This window comes from Muntiacus reevesi, chromosome 20 (assembly GCF_963930625.1).
Source record: "Muntiacus reevesi chromosome 20, mMunRee1.1, whole genome shotgun sequence".
In the NCBI taxonomy this organism is placed as follows: Eukaryota; Metazoa; Chordata; class Mammalia; order Artiodactyla; family Cervidae; genus Muntiacus; species Muntiacus reevesi.
The window spans coordinates 32900823-32922164 of NC_089268.1; the positions used below are offsets into that span (position 1 = coordinate 32900823).

Here is a 21342-nt window from a genome sequence, read left to right on the forward strand (position 1 = left end):
AATCCTAACTAGGTAGCACAGCTAGTGAGATCCTCAGATATGAATGAAGAGAAACTTTGAGTGTTGACAGAATACATTTGAACATTTTTCTATATTTTTTGTGACAAGAGACTGTATTGTAATGAACATACAAACTTTCTTCCCAAGAACGTTTTGTTTTATGTTTAAGTGAAAATTCCAGCTCTTTTGGTCCTTCCGTTTGCCATAGTTTATTCTCTTAATCTTGGACTCTCGAGAAAAAAAAAATTAGAAGGGGAAAATAATTAAGGAAGAAACTAAAGAAATAAAGTGATCATTGAACTACCAAAGATGTGACATATCCCTTCCTTGTACAGCTTTTTCCACACATTAAGTTACTCTTCATCAGTGGACTGCAGGGTTATTACAAAGAGAGATGACATGTATAATCAACAGTGGAGGATGAATTTTGATGCAGAGGCTGGGAGTCACAGACACTCCCAAACAGTGCCAGATTTCTAGACTCCAGACTAGATCAGTTACACTAAATTGACTCTCCCTAATACTGTCACACTATTCCTGTCAACTAGTTTCCTCATCTGACACTCCTCTAAGTACAGAGAGATTAGCCTCTTTAGTCTCGGCACCATAGATTGTGTGGTTGGTTTGTTGTATGGGTGTGTATGTATATGCATCATACAGAAAAATCATTTAAGAAGGTCTTCAGTTTGAATTTCAGCTTGGTCTTCTACCTTTAGTTTGAGGGCACAGAACTTGACTTGTCCTCTCAGACCTCTAACCCCAAAGTCCATGACTATCCCTTGAACCTAAAGCACGAGAATCTAGGGTTCCCTCTGTTGTTATGTCCAATCAGCACCCACCCCACCCACCTTCTCTGAGAGTCTTAAGTCCCAAGAGGGTACTTAGCATCTCTGGAGCATTGAAAGGGTCTCAGCATGTGTTGCAGTCTGTACATGAAGAATGTGCACACAGCCCCCAGAAGTGATGCTCTGCAACAGACTAGCTAGATCTAGACCTAGTTCAGAGGCAGTTCTGAGCATTTGAAAAGAAAAAAAGTTGGAGGGGCTAGTGGGGTGGGTATAATGAGTAACAAACAACAGTAAGAGTGGCTGATGTTTCCATGAAGTCAGTCCCCTCAGAAGCTGTGAGGAGCAGGTCATTACAAGTTGCTTATTCTCCAAGATTGACTTGCACACAGCTTGCTGTTAAGAAATCTTAAAATTCCTTCTCCCAAGGTCTGTGTGACTCACTAATCAAGGGAGGAAAGTAGCCCTAGTCAGGCATCTGATGAACTGCCTGCCAATGTCTAAACCTCAGAGTGAGCAGCTGCCTGGTCATGGAGGCCTCCCTGCTGGTGGTTCTGGACTCACTGGGGCATCACTGATTAGAAGTAGGTGTCACACATGGTGATTGTCCCTCAGCTGAGAGGAACATGCCCTCTTGTTAAGGATGTACTTAGGGCCTACTCATTTCTCAGCAGGAAAAAAGTTCAGAATTAGGAACAATTTCCTGAATCATGGTTGGCCCAGTAGCATGAGTGTCCAGTGAAGGTCCCTGTAGCCATATTCCCTGGGGGGATGCCTCTGCATTTTGAAAGGCAACAATGGCAGATGACAGCATTTCTAACTAACAGCTTATCCCCTGGCTCCAAAAGCCCTCTCCTTTGCCAGGAGCTGAGGACATGTGCCTGAGGCTACAGCCACAGCTCAGCAGGACTGGCCTGATTATGTCACAGCCCCCTCTCTGACAGGTAATCACTATCCCTAAAGGGAACAGAGGGTGAAAGGGGATGCAGAGTGACTTAGGGTGCTTTTAAATGCAAAATCCTAAGCAGACCCCAAGTGTACTGAAATACCTAAGAGGTCGGACCCGGGGCTTTGCATTTTAACAAATAAATGTAATTCTTAAGCGCATCAGAATTTTATTTCCACTAGCCTAAGGACTCTGCAACCTCCAACCCCTCCGCCTCTGGCTTCAGGAACGCCTGCACGGCATACAGTTGCCCAGGACACTGGCAAGTCATTTGTTTCCTTTGCTCTGAGGACCATGCCTGTCCATGTGTGAGAAGGTGAGGCCCCGGGCCAGATCTGAGGCAGGGGTGAGGTAAGACCAGCCAAGCTATGGGAGATGACTTTCGTCTTCTCCCTCACTAATGGGAACAGTACTTCTAAAGTCAGCCAAAGCCCCAGAAGAAGACAGCCGTGTCCTCAGCCTAGAGCAGATCCTAGTGTTTGAGTAGTCCGACTTCTCACCTCGTGACTGAAAATAAGACACTTTCAATTTCAGTACTGAGAGTATTTAATTTCAGTTTTCAGTATTCAGAAAAGAGAGCAACTTTCCTCTTCCTTAAATCACTAAAGCAAGAAGCTTTCTGAAAGGGTGTGACTTGGGGGGCACTCTCTATCCCCCTTCTGATGTCTATGTCAGAAGCTTTCTCTCTCTGTTTTCTTACTTTAATAAAACTCTGCTACACAAAAGCTCTTGAGTGATCAAGCCCAGTCCCTGGTCCCAAAGCTAAATCTTCGGCAATCACAAATCTGACATTGTTCACTGTAAGCTATCATCTTGGGGGCTCGTCCAGGATCTTCAGGACAAGATAAGAACACTCAGAGCTCTAGCGTTCCTGCTTTCTCAGTATATACGTTCGCTGCTTTACTTGACTAACTCTTCAGTATCCTTGTGCAAATGAATGACACGCCCTGAGTGAAGCAAGGGATGAGCCCCGCTCTGTGGTTTTACAGTGTCTTGGAATGACTGAAGGCAGCCCCAAAAAGGGGAATCTTGTCGGGGGTTTATACCAACCTGCCAGTGCCAAGAGACACCCAAGGTCCCTGCGAGGGGAGCAACCAAAAATGGGCAAAGCGTGTGGACTGAACTTTCTTTTTTCGGTCAGCTTTTCCTGGTCTCTTTGGTCATTTCATAATTGCATGGGAAATTAGAACTACTAACCTAATCTGTTGGGTCATAGACTTTCAAGGGACTTGTGATCCATACTGTTATTATGTGCTTTTACTTAGACCCTGTGTATGGAAGCGCTTAGCCTTGCTAGACTAGGCAAGCCTTGCTAGAAAGTTGCAAGAGCACGTTTAGGAGCGAGGTGGAGCTCTAGCTCCAGGAATGTCTCTCAGGCTAGAGGGTCACTCTCTTGGCTGCCTGCCTCAGGGGCCAGAGTCCTAAAAGCAAGTCTTTGTCATGGCTGTGCCTCTGATCTATGTGGGTAGAGGCATTGCTGGTGACCATAAGGTTTTTGAAGACACAGATCAGGAATTGCCAAGATCTGGTCAGCTAAGAAGTACTGTGGGCTTCTTCCTTTGGTAGTGCTAGCTCTTAGCAGGCCAGAGAAAGCTCTCCAATAGCTTGTGTCTCAACTCCCTAGATACCCCTTTTGTGGAATCTGTGGGAATGAACTGGAAGGATTGGCCCCAGTAGCGTGAGGACAAAATCACTTTTTCCTCGGCGGCCGACCCTCCACTACCTTTTTTGCTATCACGTATACTGGTGTGGCAACACTCAGAGGGAGACATCTTGGGCTTTTTGTTCATCTCCTTATAACCCAGTGCTTCTATTGCAGCTAGGACTGTACTCAGAAATGTGCACAGGCACTTGGAAGATGGATGCTCCCCCTAGGGAGTCCCAGCTTGGGAAACATTCTGGGAAAGTTAGTCTGCTCCACCCCGGGTGGCATCAGAGGAGGAGTGAAAATCAGACAAAGGTCCTAATGGTGAGAAACTGGACATCAATCTGGGATGCCATCAGGTCTACCCCTGGGGCATCTCCATCCTACCTTGGTGGTAGAATCGGGAAGGATGAGTAAGATGCCTGTGTTGGTAAGGGACAGACTAAGTCTGACCAGGGAAGGAAAGCTTTGGTAGAGAATCTGTCTACATCCCCACCCAGAGCAAGGAAGGATGCTTCCGGTGGAAAAAAGCCATGGCTATGAATGCCACTTTTTTCTCTCTTACAGATGGGAGCTGGCAGTTCCAAAACCACTCCTTTAAAATGTATTAAAAAAAAAAAAAATGCTGGTACAAGTTTGATCCCCAGAGTTTAAAAAGTCATGTCTAATCTTCTGTGATACTGAATGGCCACAGTATCCTTTGGAAGATGGGGAATGCTGACCTGTTGAAAGATCTCAGTTATTACTGTTCCACAATTAGACTGGTTCTGTAGAAAATAGGGGCAATGCCTTATGTAGAAGTGCCTTATGTGTTGTTCTTTATCTCTCTGCAAGACATGCCAGACCTGTGTCCTGTGGGTACAGATTTGGGTGTGAAACCTTCAGCTCCCTCCTGTTACTTTGCCCCTTTATCTGGGGCTCCCAACTAAACATGCTGAGAATCATGAAACCCTTCTAGGAGGGGTAGTCTCAGTAGAATTTCAAATGATCCCAATTGTGGTTGAGACTATTTAGAGGATCCAAAAAGTACATAGAAGACTTTACAGGACTAACTTTACTTTATGACCTTACTTGGTGAGATGTGATGTATGTCTTAGGACAGACTCCTGACTCAAAAACTTGAGTTTTGAGGGAAGCTACTACTTTTGGAAAAGGCAGAGGGACCAGAGATCAAATTGCCAACATCCACTGGATCATCAAAAAAAAAAAAGCAAGAGAGTTCCAGAAAAACATCTATTTCTCCTTTATTGACTATGCCAAAGCCTTTGACTGTGTGGGTCACAATAAACTGTGGAAAATTCTGAAAGAGATGGGAATACCAGACCACCTGACCTGCCTCTTGGGAAACTTATATGCAGGTCAGGAAGCAACAGTTAGAACTGGACATGAACAACAGACTGGTTCCAAACAGGAAAAGGAGTAGGTCAAGGCTGTATGTTATCACCCTGCTTGTTTAACTTATATGCAGAGTACATCATGAGAAATGCTGGGCTGGAGGAAGCACAAGCTGGAATCAAGATTGCTGGGAGAAATATCAGTAACCTCAGATATGCAGATGTGGTGCATATGGCAGAAAGTGAAGAGGAACTTAAAAGCCTCTTGATGAAAGTAAAAGAGGAGAGTGAAAAAGTTGGCTTAAAGCTCAACATTCAGAAAACTAAGATCATGGCATCTGGTTCCATCACTTCATGGGAAATAGATGGGGAAACAGTGTCAGTCTTTATTTTTCTGGGCTCCAAAATCACTGCAGATGGTGACTGCAGCCATGAAATTAAAAGACTCTTACTCCTTGGAAGGAAAGTTATGACCAACCTAGACAGCATATTAAAAAGCAGAGACATTACATTGCCAACAAAGGTCCATCTAGTCAAGGCTATGGTTTTTCCAGTGGTCATGTATGGATGTGAGAGTTGGACTGTGAAGAAAGCTGAGCGCTGAAAAATTGATGCTTTTGAACTATGGTGTTGGAGAAGACTCTTGGGAGTCCCTTGGACTGCAAGGAGGTCCAACGAGTCCATCCTAAAGGAGATCAGTCCTGAGTATTCATTGGAAGGACTGATGCTGAAGCTGAAACTCCAATCCTTTGGCTACCTCATGCGAAGCGTTGACTCATTGGAAAAGACCCTGATGCTGGGAGGGATTGGGGGCAGGAGGAGAAGGAGCTGACAGAGGATGAGATGGCTGGATGGCATCACTGACTAGATGGACATAAGTTTGAGTAAACTCCAGGAGTTGGTGATGGACAGGGAGGCCTGGCGTGCTGTGATTCATGGAGTCGCAAAGAGTCATACAAGACTGAGCAACTGAACTGAACTACTTTTGGAGATGAATGGCTTGAACATGAGACAAGGGGAAAGAGGGAACACAAAATAGCCCTCCTTCCTACTGGGATCCAAATGGTTCCAATAACAGAGCCAGATGTATTCTTGAAGGACTCAAGCGCAAGCTAAGACTTTAGACTATGTTAAGTTGGCTGACATAGAACAGGGAGAGAAGGAAACTCCTGGTAAATTCCTAGATGGAATCTGGGAGGCTCTCCACACGTTTACTGATGTTGATCTTGCAAGTACAGAAGGAAGAATGATCTTAAAAGGTAGATTTCCCACTCAGTCAACTCCAGGTATCTGCCGTAAGTTACAAAAACAGGCTTTTGGACCAAATCAGTCTTTAGTAAAGCTGTTACAGCTGGCCCAGACGGCATATTATGGTAGAGAATATGAGGAGGAAAATAAGAAGCAAAAAAGAACCAGGCAAAAGACTGCAGCCCCAACAGTGGCTGTTAGATCAGCTCTGAAATAGCCTGAGGAAAAATGCCCAGAGGAATCCATGTAAAAAGGGATGGACTTGTTATTACTGTGGAAAGGAGAGGCATCTCAAGCGGGATTGCCCTCAGGCATCTAATCCACCCCCCAGCTCCAGGTCTGCAAAGGATCATACTGGAGAAGAGACTGCCCTCCAAGGTGTAGGCCCCAGGGGTCGGACTCTCAAGACAATCAGGACTGAAGGTGCCCAGGGGGTCCCACACAAGCTCCTGTCCTAATTACACCTGAGGAACCCGAGGTATTAATAACCGTGGAGGGCCCATCAGTCGATTTCTTTTGGACACGGGGGCAACTTTTTCTGTGCTCACTGAAGCCCCTGGTCTGCTTTCCTCCTGATCCACTACCATAATGGGGCTGTCTGGATGAGCGAAACATTATTATGTCAGTCATCCCTTAAGCAACAACTGGGGCTCTGTGCTGTTTTCTCACTGGTTTCTGTTCATACCGGAGTCTCCCTCAACCCTTCTGGGGAGAGAGAGGGTGAGCAAGGTCCAGAACTCTGTTTTCATGAATATGGAGCCTGCTCTTTCTCTCCCATTAATTGAATAAAATGTAAATCCTAGACTGTGGTCTGATGGAAAAACTATGGATTGAGCACAAAATGCTGTTCCTGTCATTATCAAGCTCAATGACCCTCACCAGTTCTCACATCAAAGGCAGTATTCACTAAAGCCCAAGGTTAATGAATGGGCAAAATCTTACTGTACTGACTTCTCATGATGTAAGTGAAATCTTAAACTTTAAAGTTCAGAATGACAAAAATAAAAATAAATAAAGTTCAGAGTGACAATGGCTCAGTCTTTAAAGCTGCTGTAACTCAAGGGGTGTCAAAGGCTCTAGGAATAGAATATCACACTGTTCTTGGAAACCCCAATCTTCAGAAAAAGTTGAAAAAGCTAATGACATTGAAAGACATCCGTGTCAGCTAAGCCAGGAAGCACAAGACAGTTGACTTAAAGTTTTACCCATGGCTTTAATGAGGGCTTGAACTGCCCCTAAGAAGAAGGGACGTCTCTATGACTGATTGTTTTTGTGCACAGATAATGTCATAGATTCTGCAGCCTTAAAATTAACTATGTGACTCAGCTTTTAGCTTTTAAACAGACATTATTGGAAGGTTAACGTCTGACCCAGCCTTTGAGTCAAACAAGTCACTGTGAGCCAGGAACCACGATGGGCCTAAGAGTCTACTTGGGCTTGCTTCTGCTGACTCCAAAAGTCCTGAGTCTGCCGTTTGACCCTCAAGACAACGCCTTCCTGTCCTGGGCTCATTACTATGAAGCATTCCACAATCAACATAATTGCTACGTCTACAGAGCACTCCCCTCCTCATCAACTGAAGACTTCCCATGGTGGGTTTCTCTGCTTTAAGGAAAGGACTTTCTTCAACTCTGTGATGACATCTCACAATCCTAAGATGGACTGGTATAACATATTGTACCTTAAGTATGAACATAATGTGACTTTTCATTTTGTTAGGTTTTAACTTGGTTTAATGACTGTTTTGCCTTACATCTGTAACTGTAAAACTGGGTTTGTTTCTAACCATCTGAAAGCTTTTAAGTTACAAATGTTTGTCCAAGCTCCTGTGAGTGCCACAACCTCCTCCAACTATTACTTGGGGCCCCTGGATCAGAGACCCTCAATATGAGGATTAGGAGAATATGTTGCCTCAACATTTTAGGGACCACACTCCTCAACAGCAGGAAGAAGTTATGGAATGAAAATGACACCCCTTTTCTGTGGCAACATATTTCTCCTAAAAGAAAAAGGGGGAATGAGAGAGTCAAATCCTAGGCAAGTTGATAAGAAGTCTGGGGTCCCTGAAGAGGAAAATGGGGTCTGGGGCTCTTGGAGTGGAGATAGGGGTCTGGAATTCTCAAGGAGAAGGAAAGGACAAAAGTTCTTCTCTACATTTCTTTGTCTTGTTCCATATAACTGGTGTATCTTGCTCAAGGACATGTTTCTCCTTAACAAGAACCTTCTGACTAATCCTGTCATGTTAAAATGTATATTATGGGAGTGGGTCTGGTAAGATCTTTCTATTGTTAGTTCTAATCTTGTTAATTTAAGGTGTGTGTTGTGGGTGTGGGTCTGAAAAAAGATATATAAGGCCTTGATAAGACTAGCTGGGGGGAGCATTCCCCCTTCTGATGTCTATGTCAGAAGCTTTCTCTGTCCCTTTTTTTACTTTGATAAAACTCGGCTATACACACACACACACACACACACACACACACACACACACACACACACACACACACACACACACACACACACACACACACACACACAAAAGGTGTGACTTGTTTTCTCCAAGTCTCTGGGGTTTTATTTTTTTTTTCACCATCCAGTTTATTCTGAGACTTTGAATGGTTTTGCCTTCATCTTTTTTGTTTTCCTCAAATACTCCTGTCATGTTTGACAAAGTGGTATCAGAATGGTATCAAAGGTTCTGGAATGCCACGAACCTTTGCATTTATAGTAGTATGTGTAGTCACTCAGTTGTGTCCAACTCTTGCAACCATGGACGGCAGCCCGCCAGGCTCCTCTGTCCATGGGATTTTCCAGGCAAGAATGCTGGAGTGGGTTGCCATTTCCTTCTCCAGGGGATCTTCCCAACCCAGGAATTGAGACTGGGTGTCCTGCTTTGCAGGCAGATTCTTTACCATCTGAGCCAGCAGTAAGCAGGAGCAAAGCAGAAATGAGAGGCAGAGAAATAAGGGAAGGAAAGAGAAAAGGAGAGAAAATATTGATAAAAAGAAACGAAGGACGAAGAGACATGATAGTAAAGAGAAGAAAAAAAAAAGAGGGAGAGAAAGGCACTGTGGGAGCATGAGAAACAGACTGAAGACAGAAGGATAAATAAAGAGAAAGAGACAGAGACCAATGGAGAGACATATGAGAAATAAAGACCAGAGAGAGGTGAGAGAGATGAGAGACAGAGAGATCACAGGGAAAGTCAGGAGATGATGGCAGATGATGGCTATGAATAAGAAATAAGAAATGGACAGAAAAATGAGAGAAACTGAGATGAAGAGATGAAAATGAGAGAGAGCAAGAGCTCTGTGTGGCTGTTGGAGGCAGATGGCAGCCTTGTTTATCTTGAGCTGACTGCCCTCCCTCCGACTCAGAAACACCATCTCTAAGCTGCTTGTTCCCCTCACTGGGCTCCTACATGAAAGTGTCATGTGCTCCAGTACTCTTCCATGTAAACGATTATATCTGAGGATAAGCTATCACCACAATTCATCTTAAATGCTACTGTTTCCAGAGCTGCTTCCCTTACCACGCATCCCCTGATGGAGTCTTTACCAGGTTCTCCCAACCCCACGCTGGCGCGTCTCTGTGTGTGTTTCTCCTCTGCTTTGGTAGAGGGCTTATCAAACGTTAATCTGCCTCTCTCAAGGATAGATTTACCATCAGGGAAGGATACAGATGCTGGATAGATTGGTTCACATTTACATTTGGGCTCTGAGTATGTTTGTTATTTTCTGGTTTGCCATTTCATAAGTTTGTAACCTTTACTAACAATGAATAATGGAAAAAATTATTCTAAATAGTTTATTTGTGGTTTGCTGTCCAGGTAATATCCAATGCACTTAAACCCTCAGCACCTTAACACTTTCAACATCTTTTCCACCTTTTTGAACAAAGTGAGCTACCTTATCTCTAGATTTAAATCCATTAGCAGAGACATAACCAAGGAGACATTCAAAACAGACTTGTTTTAATTTATAGTTGAAATAGTGGATGACAGATGTCACACTAAAAGTCAGTGGCCAGCACATCTAATGCTGCAGTTGAACCTTTTATAAAACCTACCTAAATCCCTCCATGTTGCTAGGAGAGGAAGAAAAATTACATGCAAGGAAGAAAAGAGGTCAGATGGGATTAATAGGTATTGTACAAATCAACATATGATTTGGATGCTTTTTATAACTCACTGAGAAACAAATTAATTCTTAGTGGCACCAAGTATACTTACATCAACACCCAGTTTTGTCAACATGTGGTAAAAGAAAGTATCAAGCTCCTTCTCTTCTATGTAACCTTTTTCTAAATACAAAAAGATGTGCATAAATAATAGTCACTTGCATATAATAACATGTGGCATTTAGTAATTAACATTTAACATCTAAATTTGTTTTTTATCTCAAATTTATAAAATCCCCATGGATCTTCTTTTTTTACAACTCTTAAGTGGCAACATCTACTCTAGAAGACATGGATCTAAATAGCAAATACGTTCAAGAGTAAATGCTTTGTGCTGGGGCTCATAAATATTTGGGAAAGAGCTATTCATGAATTTTAATCCACAAATAAACATGAGTTTTAGAATAAACTCTAACCCAAGGTTTTTGCAGTTTTCAAAAAGTTTAAGAGATATAAGTATTGAATGTTAGTTTTCAAGGTTTAAAACACATGCTTTAGATATTTTCATGTTTGTGGAGTGGGGGTAGTGTCTTTTTGAAATTTGATTTTTTAAAAAATTCACCCTCTCTTTAAGAGACAAGAGGTTACCCAGATAGTCACTGCGTGAAAATGAGCAGATTGGAGTAAAAACAAGTCAGAACTGACTTCAGATACCCGGGTGTCAGTCCCCAAGCCTCTAATATATACAGTGATCTCTATATCACCACACACACAGATTGGGAAAGAGTGGTGGGATTCAAGTCTCTCCTCCCACCCTGAACTTTCACAAGATATCTAGATACTGTACAACTGCAGTCTCCCAAACATCTGTTAGGTATACAGCGTGAGGTTTATTGCATTAACCGCGCTGGAAGACAACTTTTCCCGCGGGGAAGATGGACGGGGAAGGGGGAGCTCTGGGTCCTTTCACAGGACTGAACAGTTGTCTTGTTTTACTCACCCTCCACGTCAAAGCGCTGCCAAACCTGCCAGAAGCCGGCGGCGTCCAAGCGCCCCTGCGTCGGCTCCCGGGTGCTGTCCATGGTACTGACAACGAAGCGCGGGCACCGGCTGGAAAGGAACCCCTAGGGAACTTTGATCAAGACTCCTCTACTGTGTCGTCTGACACCCTCGCTTACTGCTTCTGCTCTCTGATTTGCTCCGAGCGTCTGTCTCAGGGGCGGGCACGAGGGTAGCTGGCAGGGTGGCTGCTGGCGCCTTGGCGACGCTCTGCAGTGCCCAAGCCCCCACCGCGGACACCGCTCAGGGAAACCAGCTGCTTGGAACCCGCCCTGTTCCTCGTGTGTGGCCCCGCCCCACGTGCTGTCTGTCCCGGGCAGATCCACCCGGGAGTTCTTGTCTGCCTAGCGCTATGGGGAAGTCAGGGAGAAAGCTGTTTCTGGGTGTCCGTGGTTCACTGTCTTTGCCCTTTAATTTGTGTATCACACTCAGAGAAAGCATCCCCCTTAAGTTACACTATCTTCCAAACAGGCGATTTTCTAGAGAGAGCCCCCTGTTTGAAGAGCTGGTGTTTGGACCTGATTTAGAAATGTAGTGTGGGGGTGAGGTGGAGAGAGGGGTGATAGTGCTGGTGGTGATAGATTACCAGTAAGCAAGGAGACCGTTGAAAGGCAATTACTGAGCTTAGGTTGTGTAGGACATGCACATTGCAGAGAAAATGCACTATAAAGACTTGGATCTAAATAAAGATTCTACAAGGAACTGTGGTCTAAATCAGGATATTAGGATGTTGAGTGAAGTTGATACTATGCCATTCTCTTCCAGGAAAAGATTTTCTAGGGGGAGACATGGTGGTCAACTGCAGAGTTCTGGGGTAGAAGTTCACGTACCATTGCAGCGTGGCTTGGAGAATTTTGAGTACTGGAGAATTTTGAGTGTAAGTGCAATTGTGTGGTAGTTTGAACATTCCTTGACATTGCCTTTCTTTAGGATTGGAATGAAAACTGATCTTTTCCATTCCTGTGGCCACTGCTGAGTTTTCTAAATTTGCTGGCATATTGAGTGCAGCACTTTCACAGCAGCATCTTTTAGGATTTGAAGTAGCTCAACTGGAAGACACTTATAGAGACACTTATAGTCCATGGAATTCTCCGGGCAAGAATACTGGAGTGGGTAGCCTTTCCCTTCTCCAGGGGACCTTCCCAACCCAGGGATCTAACCCAGGTGTTCCACATTACAGGTGGATTCTTTACCAGCTGAGCCACCAAGGAAGCCCAGGAATACTGGAGTGGGTAGCCTATCCCTTCTCCAGTGGATCTTCCCGACCCAGGAATTGAACCAGGGTCTCCTGCATTGCATGCGGATTCTTTACCAATTGAGCTATGAGGGGAAACCCTAACAATGTGCAATAAATTGTAATTGCTGTGGTCTTATAGAGTACGAGGTCACTATATATATATGTGCGTGTGTGTGTGTGTGTATATATATATATATATATATATATATATATATATATATTATTGGCTTAGAAAAAATAAGGCAGGTCTGAGAAACTATTAGAGCCAAGAGAAATCTAAGAAGACATGATAATTAAATGTAGCACTGTATCCTGGTTAGGATCCTGGAATAGAAAAGGCATTAGGCAAAAAATAAGAAAATTTGAATAAATATGGATGTTAGTTAATGATAAATTATGTAGAAGCAAACAGGTCTGAGTTTAGGGCCAGTTTTGCCTTACTAGCTGTGATGTTAGTCGAATTACTCAAAAGAAGCCTCACTTTTTCACCTGCAGAATGGAGATAATAGTAGGGTTTGCTTTATATTACTGTCATAAAGTTTAAATGAAAAAATACATATACACCTCTTAGCATGGAAAACAGAGTAAACATTCAGTGTGGGCTAGATACTAAAATGATCAATCTTCTCTGCATACACATTTGGAAGATGGTGATGTAAACGTCAGGATTTTTTAGGAGTGTGGTTTAGGTTAAAGGAGGAAAAACAATATCATCACACTTGGGGGAAATGGTGGATATAAAAATTGGAGAGCAATGCAGGAGGATAGATTAAGGGATTTAGTGTCATATATCGTCATATCATATGTGGTCCTGGGAAACTATTGGATATAGTGTCAAACATTAGTCAGGAAATACAAGAATGGACTCACCAGGTTTGTGACTCATCTTGCTTTCTGGTAAATAGGAAAAAAGGGAAAACAAGGCAAATGTCAGATGTAATAATCAAGGTCAAATACCGTGGATGGTTAAATAAATGATGGTGAATCACAACGATAGGCTTTGCTGTGTTCACAGAAAACTTGAAGCTCGATGACACACACAAAAATGCTTAGAACATAGGTTTAAGATTAAAAAGTTATAAAAATGCACATATTTCATGACCCAAACCTTTAAAATAAGTACATTTCTACACACAGAAAAAAAGGAAAGAATGTACACTAATGATATAAATGTTTTATCTCTAGATTGAGGAAAAGGGAGAATCACGGGTGATTTTAATTTTGTTATTTGTAATTCTACATTAAAACTTTCTACAGAAGCTTGTAATTCAAACATAGTTTTTGAAAGTTGTAAAAGTGATATCTAGAGAAGGAAGTACAGCTACAAGGTCTGCTGTTCTTTGAACTGAAGAACAAAGGGAACTCAGACCAATTTCCAGGAGCCTGGCATGTGGAGCTCTCTGGGGAGTTGTAATTTCCATTCAGTGACTTATTTTCATTTTCTTTGTACCCAGATAGCAGTCAGGGCAGTGATACTTTGCATTCTCTCAAGTAAAGGTTTCCTTCTGGGAAAATTCCAAATCTTTGACAGGGAAGAGAGTCATTAGGAAGGTATTTAAAGATACTGGATCAGCAGAAGTCACTTTTAAGACTTTCTCACTGAAAATGTTCTGCATGGGACTGGAGTGATGGGAATGGAGGTGAAACAACCAAAGATGATTTACCTGACTCCCTGACTGTCCAACCAGAGAACTCAGGGTACAAATACAAAACAGCTTGAATTAACTCAAAATGTAATTTATGCAACTTATAGATTAATTTAGCCCTTTACACAGAGATTCTGATTTAAATGGTCTGCATCAAGGACTCTGCATTGATACTTAAAAAAAAAAAAAAAAAAAAAAAAACTCCCCTAGAGATTAGAATTGCTAACTAGCCTTTTGTCTCTGAGTTTCCTACTGCTTATATTTTGGTCATTGTATTCTTTAGTATGACTTTTCTGAAGGAAAATCTGGAAAAGAGAAAGACTTCTAAGGAATTAGTTTTTTGTTTTTTTAATACTCCATCTCTTAAAAAAAAAAAAAAAAAGCCTGTGTCACTCTGGTAAGGTTTAACAACTGATGGCTGAAACAAAGCACTGCAATGAGTTGTTTTCTTTTTTACCCCTACTGATTTCATTTTGTCCTGCAATCATTTCCTGCTTTTCTCATTAGCATAGCTAATTGATGGTTAGTTGTACAAGAAATATCAATGGTTTCTAATTTGAAACAAGTTATTTAACCCTGATGCATGCATTAAACTTTGAGTTAGAATATCTGAATCTTTCAACAAACTCAAAATGAAATTTCTAGTCGGAAATATGAACAATGCTTTCCTTGATATTGTCTCCCAATAGTTATTAAACATTCAAATATGGGAGACATCTCACAGACTATAGTAGACCTTAGAATTCAAAGAGATTGCCTTGGTTTGATGCTATACCAGCTCCGAAGGACAAAAAAACCAACTAGAAGAAATCTTACAGGAAGAAAATGCTGGAAATAAGAGTTAATGCTTTTTAAAGATATATACCTTTTATTGTTTCTTTTTAATTACAGGAATAATACAGATTCTAATAATAAAGATAAGAAAATAAATATTCCCCCATAATTTCACCACCCAGAGATATCTAAGAATAATAAGATATTAGTGTATATCCTTCCAATCTTTTTTTTTAATGTGTACAAAAATCGGATCACACTGCTCTGTAACTTGCTTGTTTCACTATTATGAATGCCTCTCCATGTCATTAAGCTTTCTTGAATGACGTCATTTTAAGTTGTTGAAATTGATTAGTATCATTTCATGGGGGGCTCTGAGAACCTTTCATACCATGGTCCTTTTTGTCTCAGTGCAGAGAAGAGTTCAGCAAGAGCAAAATAGTAGATAAGAAGTGATTTATTAGACTAGGACGCTTATGAGGCTGACAAGCGGGAGAGAAGCACGATGCTCTGAGAACCTAGTGGGCCGCAGTGTTATAATCAAAGGAAAAGTTGGGAGGAGGAGAAAAGACCTTTGGTTTTCTTTCCATCATCAGTTCCTCCTCCAGGTTGAGTAGGGGAGTTTTCTTCTCACTGGGTGGTCAAGCTGGCCCAAAAATGATTGTTTTTTTATGTGTTCAGAGAACATTTAGGGATCATTAACTTACTGAGCTCGCTGGGCAGGATGTGGGACTCATGCCACCATTGTTTTATTCTTTGGGGGCATGTCCCGTGCTACTGTGGCCTGGATTTGTTGCTAAGCAAGCCTGCTTTCTCGAGTAATCATTAACTTACATGGGTCTCCATTATTTTTCTACTTAGAATCCCCTTAGTGGATCACCTATTTTGTCCTTTCATTCTGTCCGTATCTATATTGCCATAATTTATTTAACTAATGTCCTCTTTAGGGATTTTTAAGTTATCTCTAGGTTATCAATATCACAGTCAGTGCTGTGACAGCTAAATTCTTGCATGTTCTTGTAATTATCTCTTTAAGATAAAATTTCAAATGCAGAAGTTCTGGGCTGAACATGACATAACATTTTAACTCTTTAATACAGTATTAAAAAGACCTCCTCCATCTAGATTTTACCAATTTATTCTGCCATAAGCAGTGGTAAAGTGTACTCCGTCGCCCCCACCCATATTAACAGTAAAAGCAAAAATCTTTAAATGGGATTAATTGTAAAGTAGCAAAGCAATTAATAGTTATTTTATGATACTTGTTTTAGGTAGTTTAGGATTTATTAAGAGGTGGGCTGTGGGTTAAAGTCTGTGATACTCAAATGGCTCATCGGAATCTCTATGCTCCCTCCCTGCCCTGCCCCCCAACACACAGCGTCAGTCACAGTGTCTGCTGACAGTGACTAAATATTTCTGTGTCACACTATATAATGCCACGTTTTCTTAATGTGTTGGATGTCACTAAATTATAGGAGACTTTGATACCCTGTAAAATAGAGTAAAACCAGCTCTTTAAAATCTCCAAATCTGTTCAAATAAACTGGGACTACAATATTTTCTACTTTTTCAGAATAGTATATTACAAATTAACTAGTACAAAAACATAATGCAGCTCTTAAGCTTTTTTTGTTTCTCACTTCTTCCCCCTCCAGTTTACATTCCTAAATACTACAGAGGTTTTCTATCACTAGTATCATGTCTGACGCTTGGTACCTACTGAAGCGATGATAGCAATAGCTAAGTCCAGGTGACCACACAGAGTAGACTTTATTTCCCAAATGACTTGTAAATTTCATTCACAAAACATTGCTGTTTTAATAAGCATTTTTGCCTAAATCGATTAGATACTTATTAATTTGCAGCTTTCTTTTTAATTTAATCATGTCAAACCTATAAATGTCCCTCTAAGTACTGCTGTAGGTTTCTGTGTAATAATACATTTTGTTTCTGATTTCCACTATCATATCCTTTGACACATGTCTTAAAATGTTTCCTAAATTCTAGATACATGTGGTTTTACCTTTTTGTTACAGATTTTTAATCTAATTGCATTGTAGATGAACAATGTGGTCTATGATCCCCATCTTTTAATATTTGCTGAGGTTTGCTTTATGGTTCTTTGTAAAGTAATTTTCATAAATTATCCAGGTATACATTTAAAAAAGTAAATTTCTCAGTTTTGGGTGTGGTGTTCTATGTATGTTCATTAAACTAAATATGATAGTTATGCTGTTCAGATTCATTTATACTTACTGATTTTTTTGCCTCCTTCATTTAAAAATTATGAAGATGGATGTTAAAATCTTCTGTTCTGATGATGAATTTGTTCTTTCTATAGTTATTTCCTTTTTTTTTGTTTCATTTAATGCATTTTGAGAATGTTCCTAGGTGAATATTGATTCATAATTATTATCACTTCTTGGTGAATTGATCCTTTTTATTATGTAATGAATTTTCTCTCTCTCTTTTTTTTCTTTTTTTTGTTTTTTTAAAATCTATTTTATCTAATACTAATATAGGCACATCAGCATTTTGCTGGTAGTATTTGCTTGAAGTAGCTATCTCCTTCCATTTAGTTTCATCACCTTGTGTGTTCTTGATGTATCTATAGAATATTCAGCTATTTTCATTTATTATAGTTATTGACATATTTGGATTTATTTTGTTATTTTTCCTGCCTTCTGTATGCTTATCTTTCATTCTTCTCTACTTTTAAGTTGGCTGTATGCTTATCTTTCATTCTTCTCTACTTTTAAGTTGATAATTTTTTTTTCCACTTCATTCACTTTTACCCATTTATTCATGTGGAAGTTATACATTCCTTTTCTGTTGTAGTTCTTTTCTATCATAGATATTAATATAACAACATGCATACCTATTAAGATAAAATTTAATAAATTACAGCCCTCCCAAACAACACAAAAGCTTTAGAATATTTTAGAAATCTTCATCCCATTCCAACTAACATGCCATTCTTATTACATATTTTAAGTGTATTTTTAATATACAGATTATAATTCTTTTTCTAGCCAAAATTTGTATAGATTTTCTTATAACTTGTTGTTTTTGCTTGTTTAATACTTCTTAAATTTCAAAACTTCCATCTGGGATTAATTTTATTTTTCCCAAAGTACATCTTATAATATCACTTTTTTTGAAATCTGTTGATAGCAAACTCACCATTTATCTGAAAGTGTAGGTCACTCAGCATATATTATCTACATTATTAAAAACAGGAATCATTAAGAAGTTCTTAATGCCAAGATTCTTTATAAAGAATTCCATTTTTCTCCAAATAAATCCTAAATTAAAAAGTGTGAAACTTTATTTTTTAAATCTCAGTGCTTACAGTGGTGAAAAGCTTTGATGTATCTTCTTCTTTCATTCTTTCTTCCCTCCTTTTTTATTTTTTCAATGTTATAAAATTCTTCTACCCAAAGATTTTTTTTTTTGTTTTTTTGACAGTACAGAGTAGAAACTTGAAACTAAAACAAAAATAAAGGAACAAAAAACCTCGAATAGCCAAAGCAATCCTGAGAAAGAAGAATGGAACTGGAGGAATCAACCTGCCAGACTTCAGGCTCTACTACAAAGCCACAGTCATCAAGATAGTATGGTACTGGCACAAAGACAGAAATATAGATCAATGGAACAGAATAGAAAGCCCAGAGATAAATCCACGAACCTATGGACACCTCATCTTCGACAAAGGAGGCAAGGATATACAATGGAAAAAAGACAACCTCTTTAACAAGTGGTGCTGGGAAAACTGGTCAACCACTTGTAAAAGAATGAAACTAGAACACTTTCTAGCACCATACACAAAAATAAACTCAAAATGGATTAAAGATCTAAATGTAAGACCAGAAACTATAAAACTCCTAGAGAACATAGGCAAAACACTCTCTGACATAAATCACAGCAGGATCCTCTATGACCCACCTCCCAGAATATTGGAAATAAAAGCAAAAATAAACAAATGGGACCTAATTAAACTTAAAAGCTTTTGCACAACAAAGGAAACTATAAGCAAGGTGAAAAGACAGCCTTCAGAATGGGAGAAAATAATAGCAAATGAAGCAACAGACAAAGGATTAATCTCAAAAATACACAAGCAACTCCTGAAGCTCAATTCCAGAAAAATAAATGACCCAATCAAAAACTGGGCCAAAGAACTAAACAGACATTGCTCCAAAGAAGACATACAGATGGCTAACAAACACATGAAAAGATGCTCAACATCACTCATTATCAGAGAAATGCAAATCAAAACCACAATGAGGTACCATTACACGCCAGTCAGGATGGCTGCTATCCAAAAGTCTACAAGCAATAAATGCTGGAGAGGGTGTGGAGAGAAGGGAACCCTCTTACACTGTTGGTGGGAATGCAAACTAGTACAGCCACTATGGAAAACAGTGTGGAGATTCCTTAAAAAACTGGAAATAGAACTGCCATATGACCCAGCAATCCCACTCCTGGGCATACACACCGAGGAAACCAGATCTGAAGGAGACGTGTGCACCCCAATGTTCATCACAGCACTGTTTATAATAGCCAGGACATGGAAGCAACCTAGATGCCCATCAGCAGACGAATGGATTAGGAAGCTGTGGTACATATACACAATGAAATATTACTCAGCCATTAAAAAGAATTCATTTGAATCAGTTCTAATGAGATGGATGAAACTAGAACCCATTATACAGAGTGAAGTAAGCCAGAAAGATAGATACCAATACAGTATACTAATGCATATATATGGAATTTTAAAAGATGGTAATGATAACCCAATATGCAAAACAGAAAAAGAGACGCAGATGTACAGAACAGACTTTTGCACTCTGTGGGAGAAGGCGAGGGTGGGATGTCCTGAGAGAATGTGGCATTGAAACAAGTATACTATCAAGGGTGAAACAGATCACCAGCCCAGGTTGGATGCATGAGACAAGTGCTCAGGGCTGGTGCACTGGGAAGACCCAGAGGGATGGGATGGGGAGGGTGGTAGGAGGGGGGATCGGGAGGGGGAACACATGTAAATCCATGGTTGATTCATGTCAATGTATGGCAAAAACCACTATGTTGGTCCTTTAATGGACCGGAACCTGGTGGTCCAGAGTCGACGATAAGAAAGTAAGAGAGAGCGCTTGTTGGTCCTTTAATGGACCTGAACCTGGTGGTTCCGAGAGTAAGAGAGAAAAAGGCTGATATCCCCTGGTTTACGCGGAAAGCCCTGTTCTTAGGGCTCGCGCTGCTGCACGTAGGCACCAGGCGCCCTCTCGAGTGGGTGAAGGCACAGTGCGCCTTCTCGAGAGGGTCTTAGAAGCCTGGGCAAGAAAGTGAGCTCAGCGGGCCTCCGCGCTCCAAGGAATTAGCCAGAAATAGAGAGAAAGAGAGAAGGAATGGAAAGGAAGAAAGAAAGACACGGGGATCAAAGCTCTGATGGAGCAAAGGTGTTTTAATCAACATGGCGTGGGCATATATACTGTAGTAATTCTCAGCAAAGATAAAGATTAAAATTCCAGACTTACAAAACATAAGATGATCCCTATCAAAGAGAGAGAGTTGCAAACAATCATCTTTTACCATTTGGCTCATAATAAGGAAGAGGGTACTTATCACTGTAATGAGAAATGCCTGGATTCCTCAGCCCCGGGAAAGGCGTGCCTCTCCTCTTAATTCCTGAATATTCAGGAATCAATAAAGGCCAGAGGGTTCTTGACAGATCCAAAACAGCACACAGGAAGCCTCTTGTTAAATGCTTCCTGACACCACTACAATATTGTAAGGTAATTAGCCTCCAACTAATAAAAATAAATGAAACAATAAGAAAGAAAGAAGAGAAAATTTATAAAGTGTGTTTGTGTCACATACTTATAAAAGCATGAATAATAATGTATACATAACAGTCTCTCATCTTTTTTGTCCTTGAATTTCAGAGCCATTATTACAGGATAAAACATTCCTGCAAATCTTTGAAGACTTGAATAAAACCAGCTGGTGGATTAAGATACCAGAAGGAATAAGAGTTACCAGGTAATCTGGGCTTTTAATGACTGTATCTGATTGCTGCTATTAACAGAGCCCCCACTAGGAAAAAGTGACCGTCAATGTGCTCTGCACAGTTAGGTCCTCTGAAGGGCTAACTATGGGAAGGGTTGGACTGAAAGCAACTCTCATGATGACTTCAAGTGTTCCACCTAAGACGTCCATCGCCAGATGGGGAAAGTGATTTTAATAGCATCTAGTTCAGTGTTTTCTAGACTTTGCCTGAGCATAGTGTAATTTGGCTTAGGAGTGCACATTAAATAAAAAAATTCCTGGTCCGTATCCAGACTTGATGGATTAAAATCCCTAGAACAAGAGCCTGGAATCTGTATTTTCAAAACTACTCAGGAGAGTCTAATCATCCAGAAAATCTGGAAAATGCTGATTGAGATAAATGAGACCCAGAGAGATGGGATGCCTAAGGTCGCCGAGGGTTCCTGACTTGTGTCCTTTTCTTTATGTCCACAGAAGGTTAGTGAGAGGGAAAATAACTGACATGTG

The 21342-nt window shown here is 40.7% G+C and overlaps 2 protein-coding genes across 2 annotated transcripts in view; one reads left to right on the forward strand and one right to left on the reverse strand.

Moving 5' to 3' along the window:
* Positions 1-11156, reverse strand: part of SCGN (secretagogin, EF-hand calcium binding protein) — a 49664-nt gene extending 38508 nt beyond the window's left edge. The window contains exons 1-2 of the mRNA XM_065912915.1: positions 11075-11156; positions 10187-10257 (exon numbers count right to left, since the gene is read on the reverse strand). Coding sequence (XP_065768987.1) covers positions 10187-10257; positions 11075-11156 — 153 coding nt within the window. The remainder of the gene's footprint in view (positions 1-10186; positions 10258-11074) is intronic.
* SLC17A1 (solute carrier family 17 member 1) overlaps positions 1-18465 on the forward strand; it is a 206250-nt gene extending 187785 nt beyond the window's left edge. Inside the window, exon 13 of the mRNA XM_065912910.1 lies at positions 18259-18465. The gene's annotated coding sequence lies outside the window, so the exon portion shown is untranslated. The remainder of the gene's footprint in view (positions 1-18258) is intronic.
* Positions 18466-21342: the final 2877 nt, after the last annotated feature.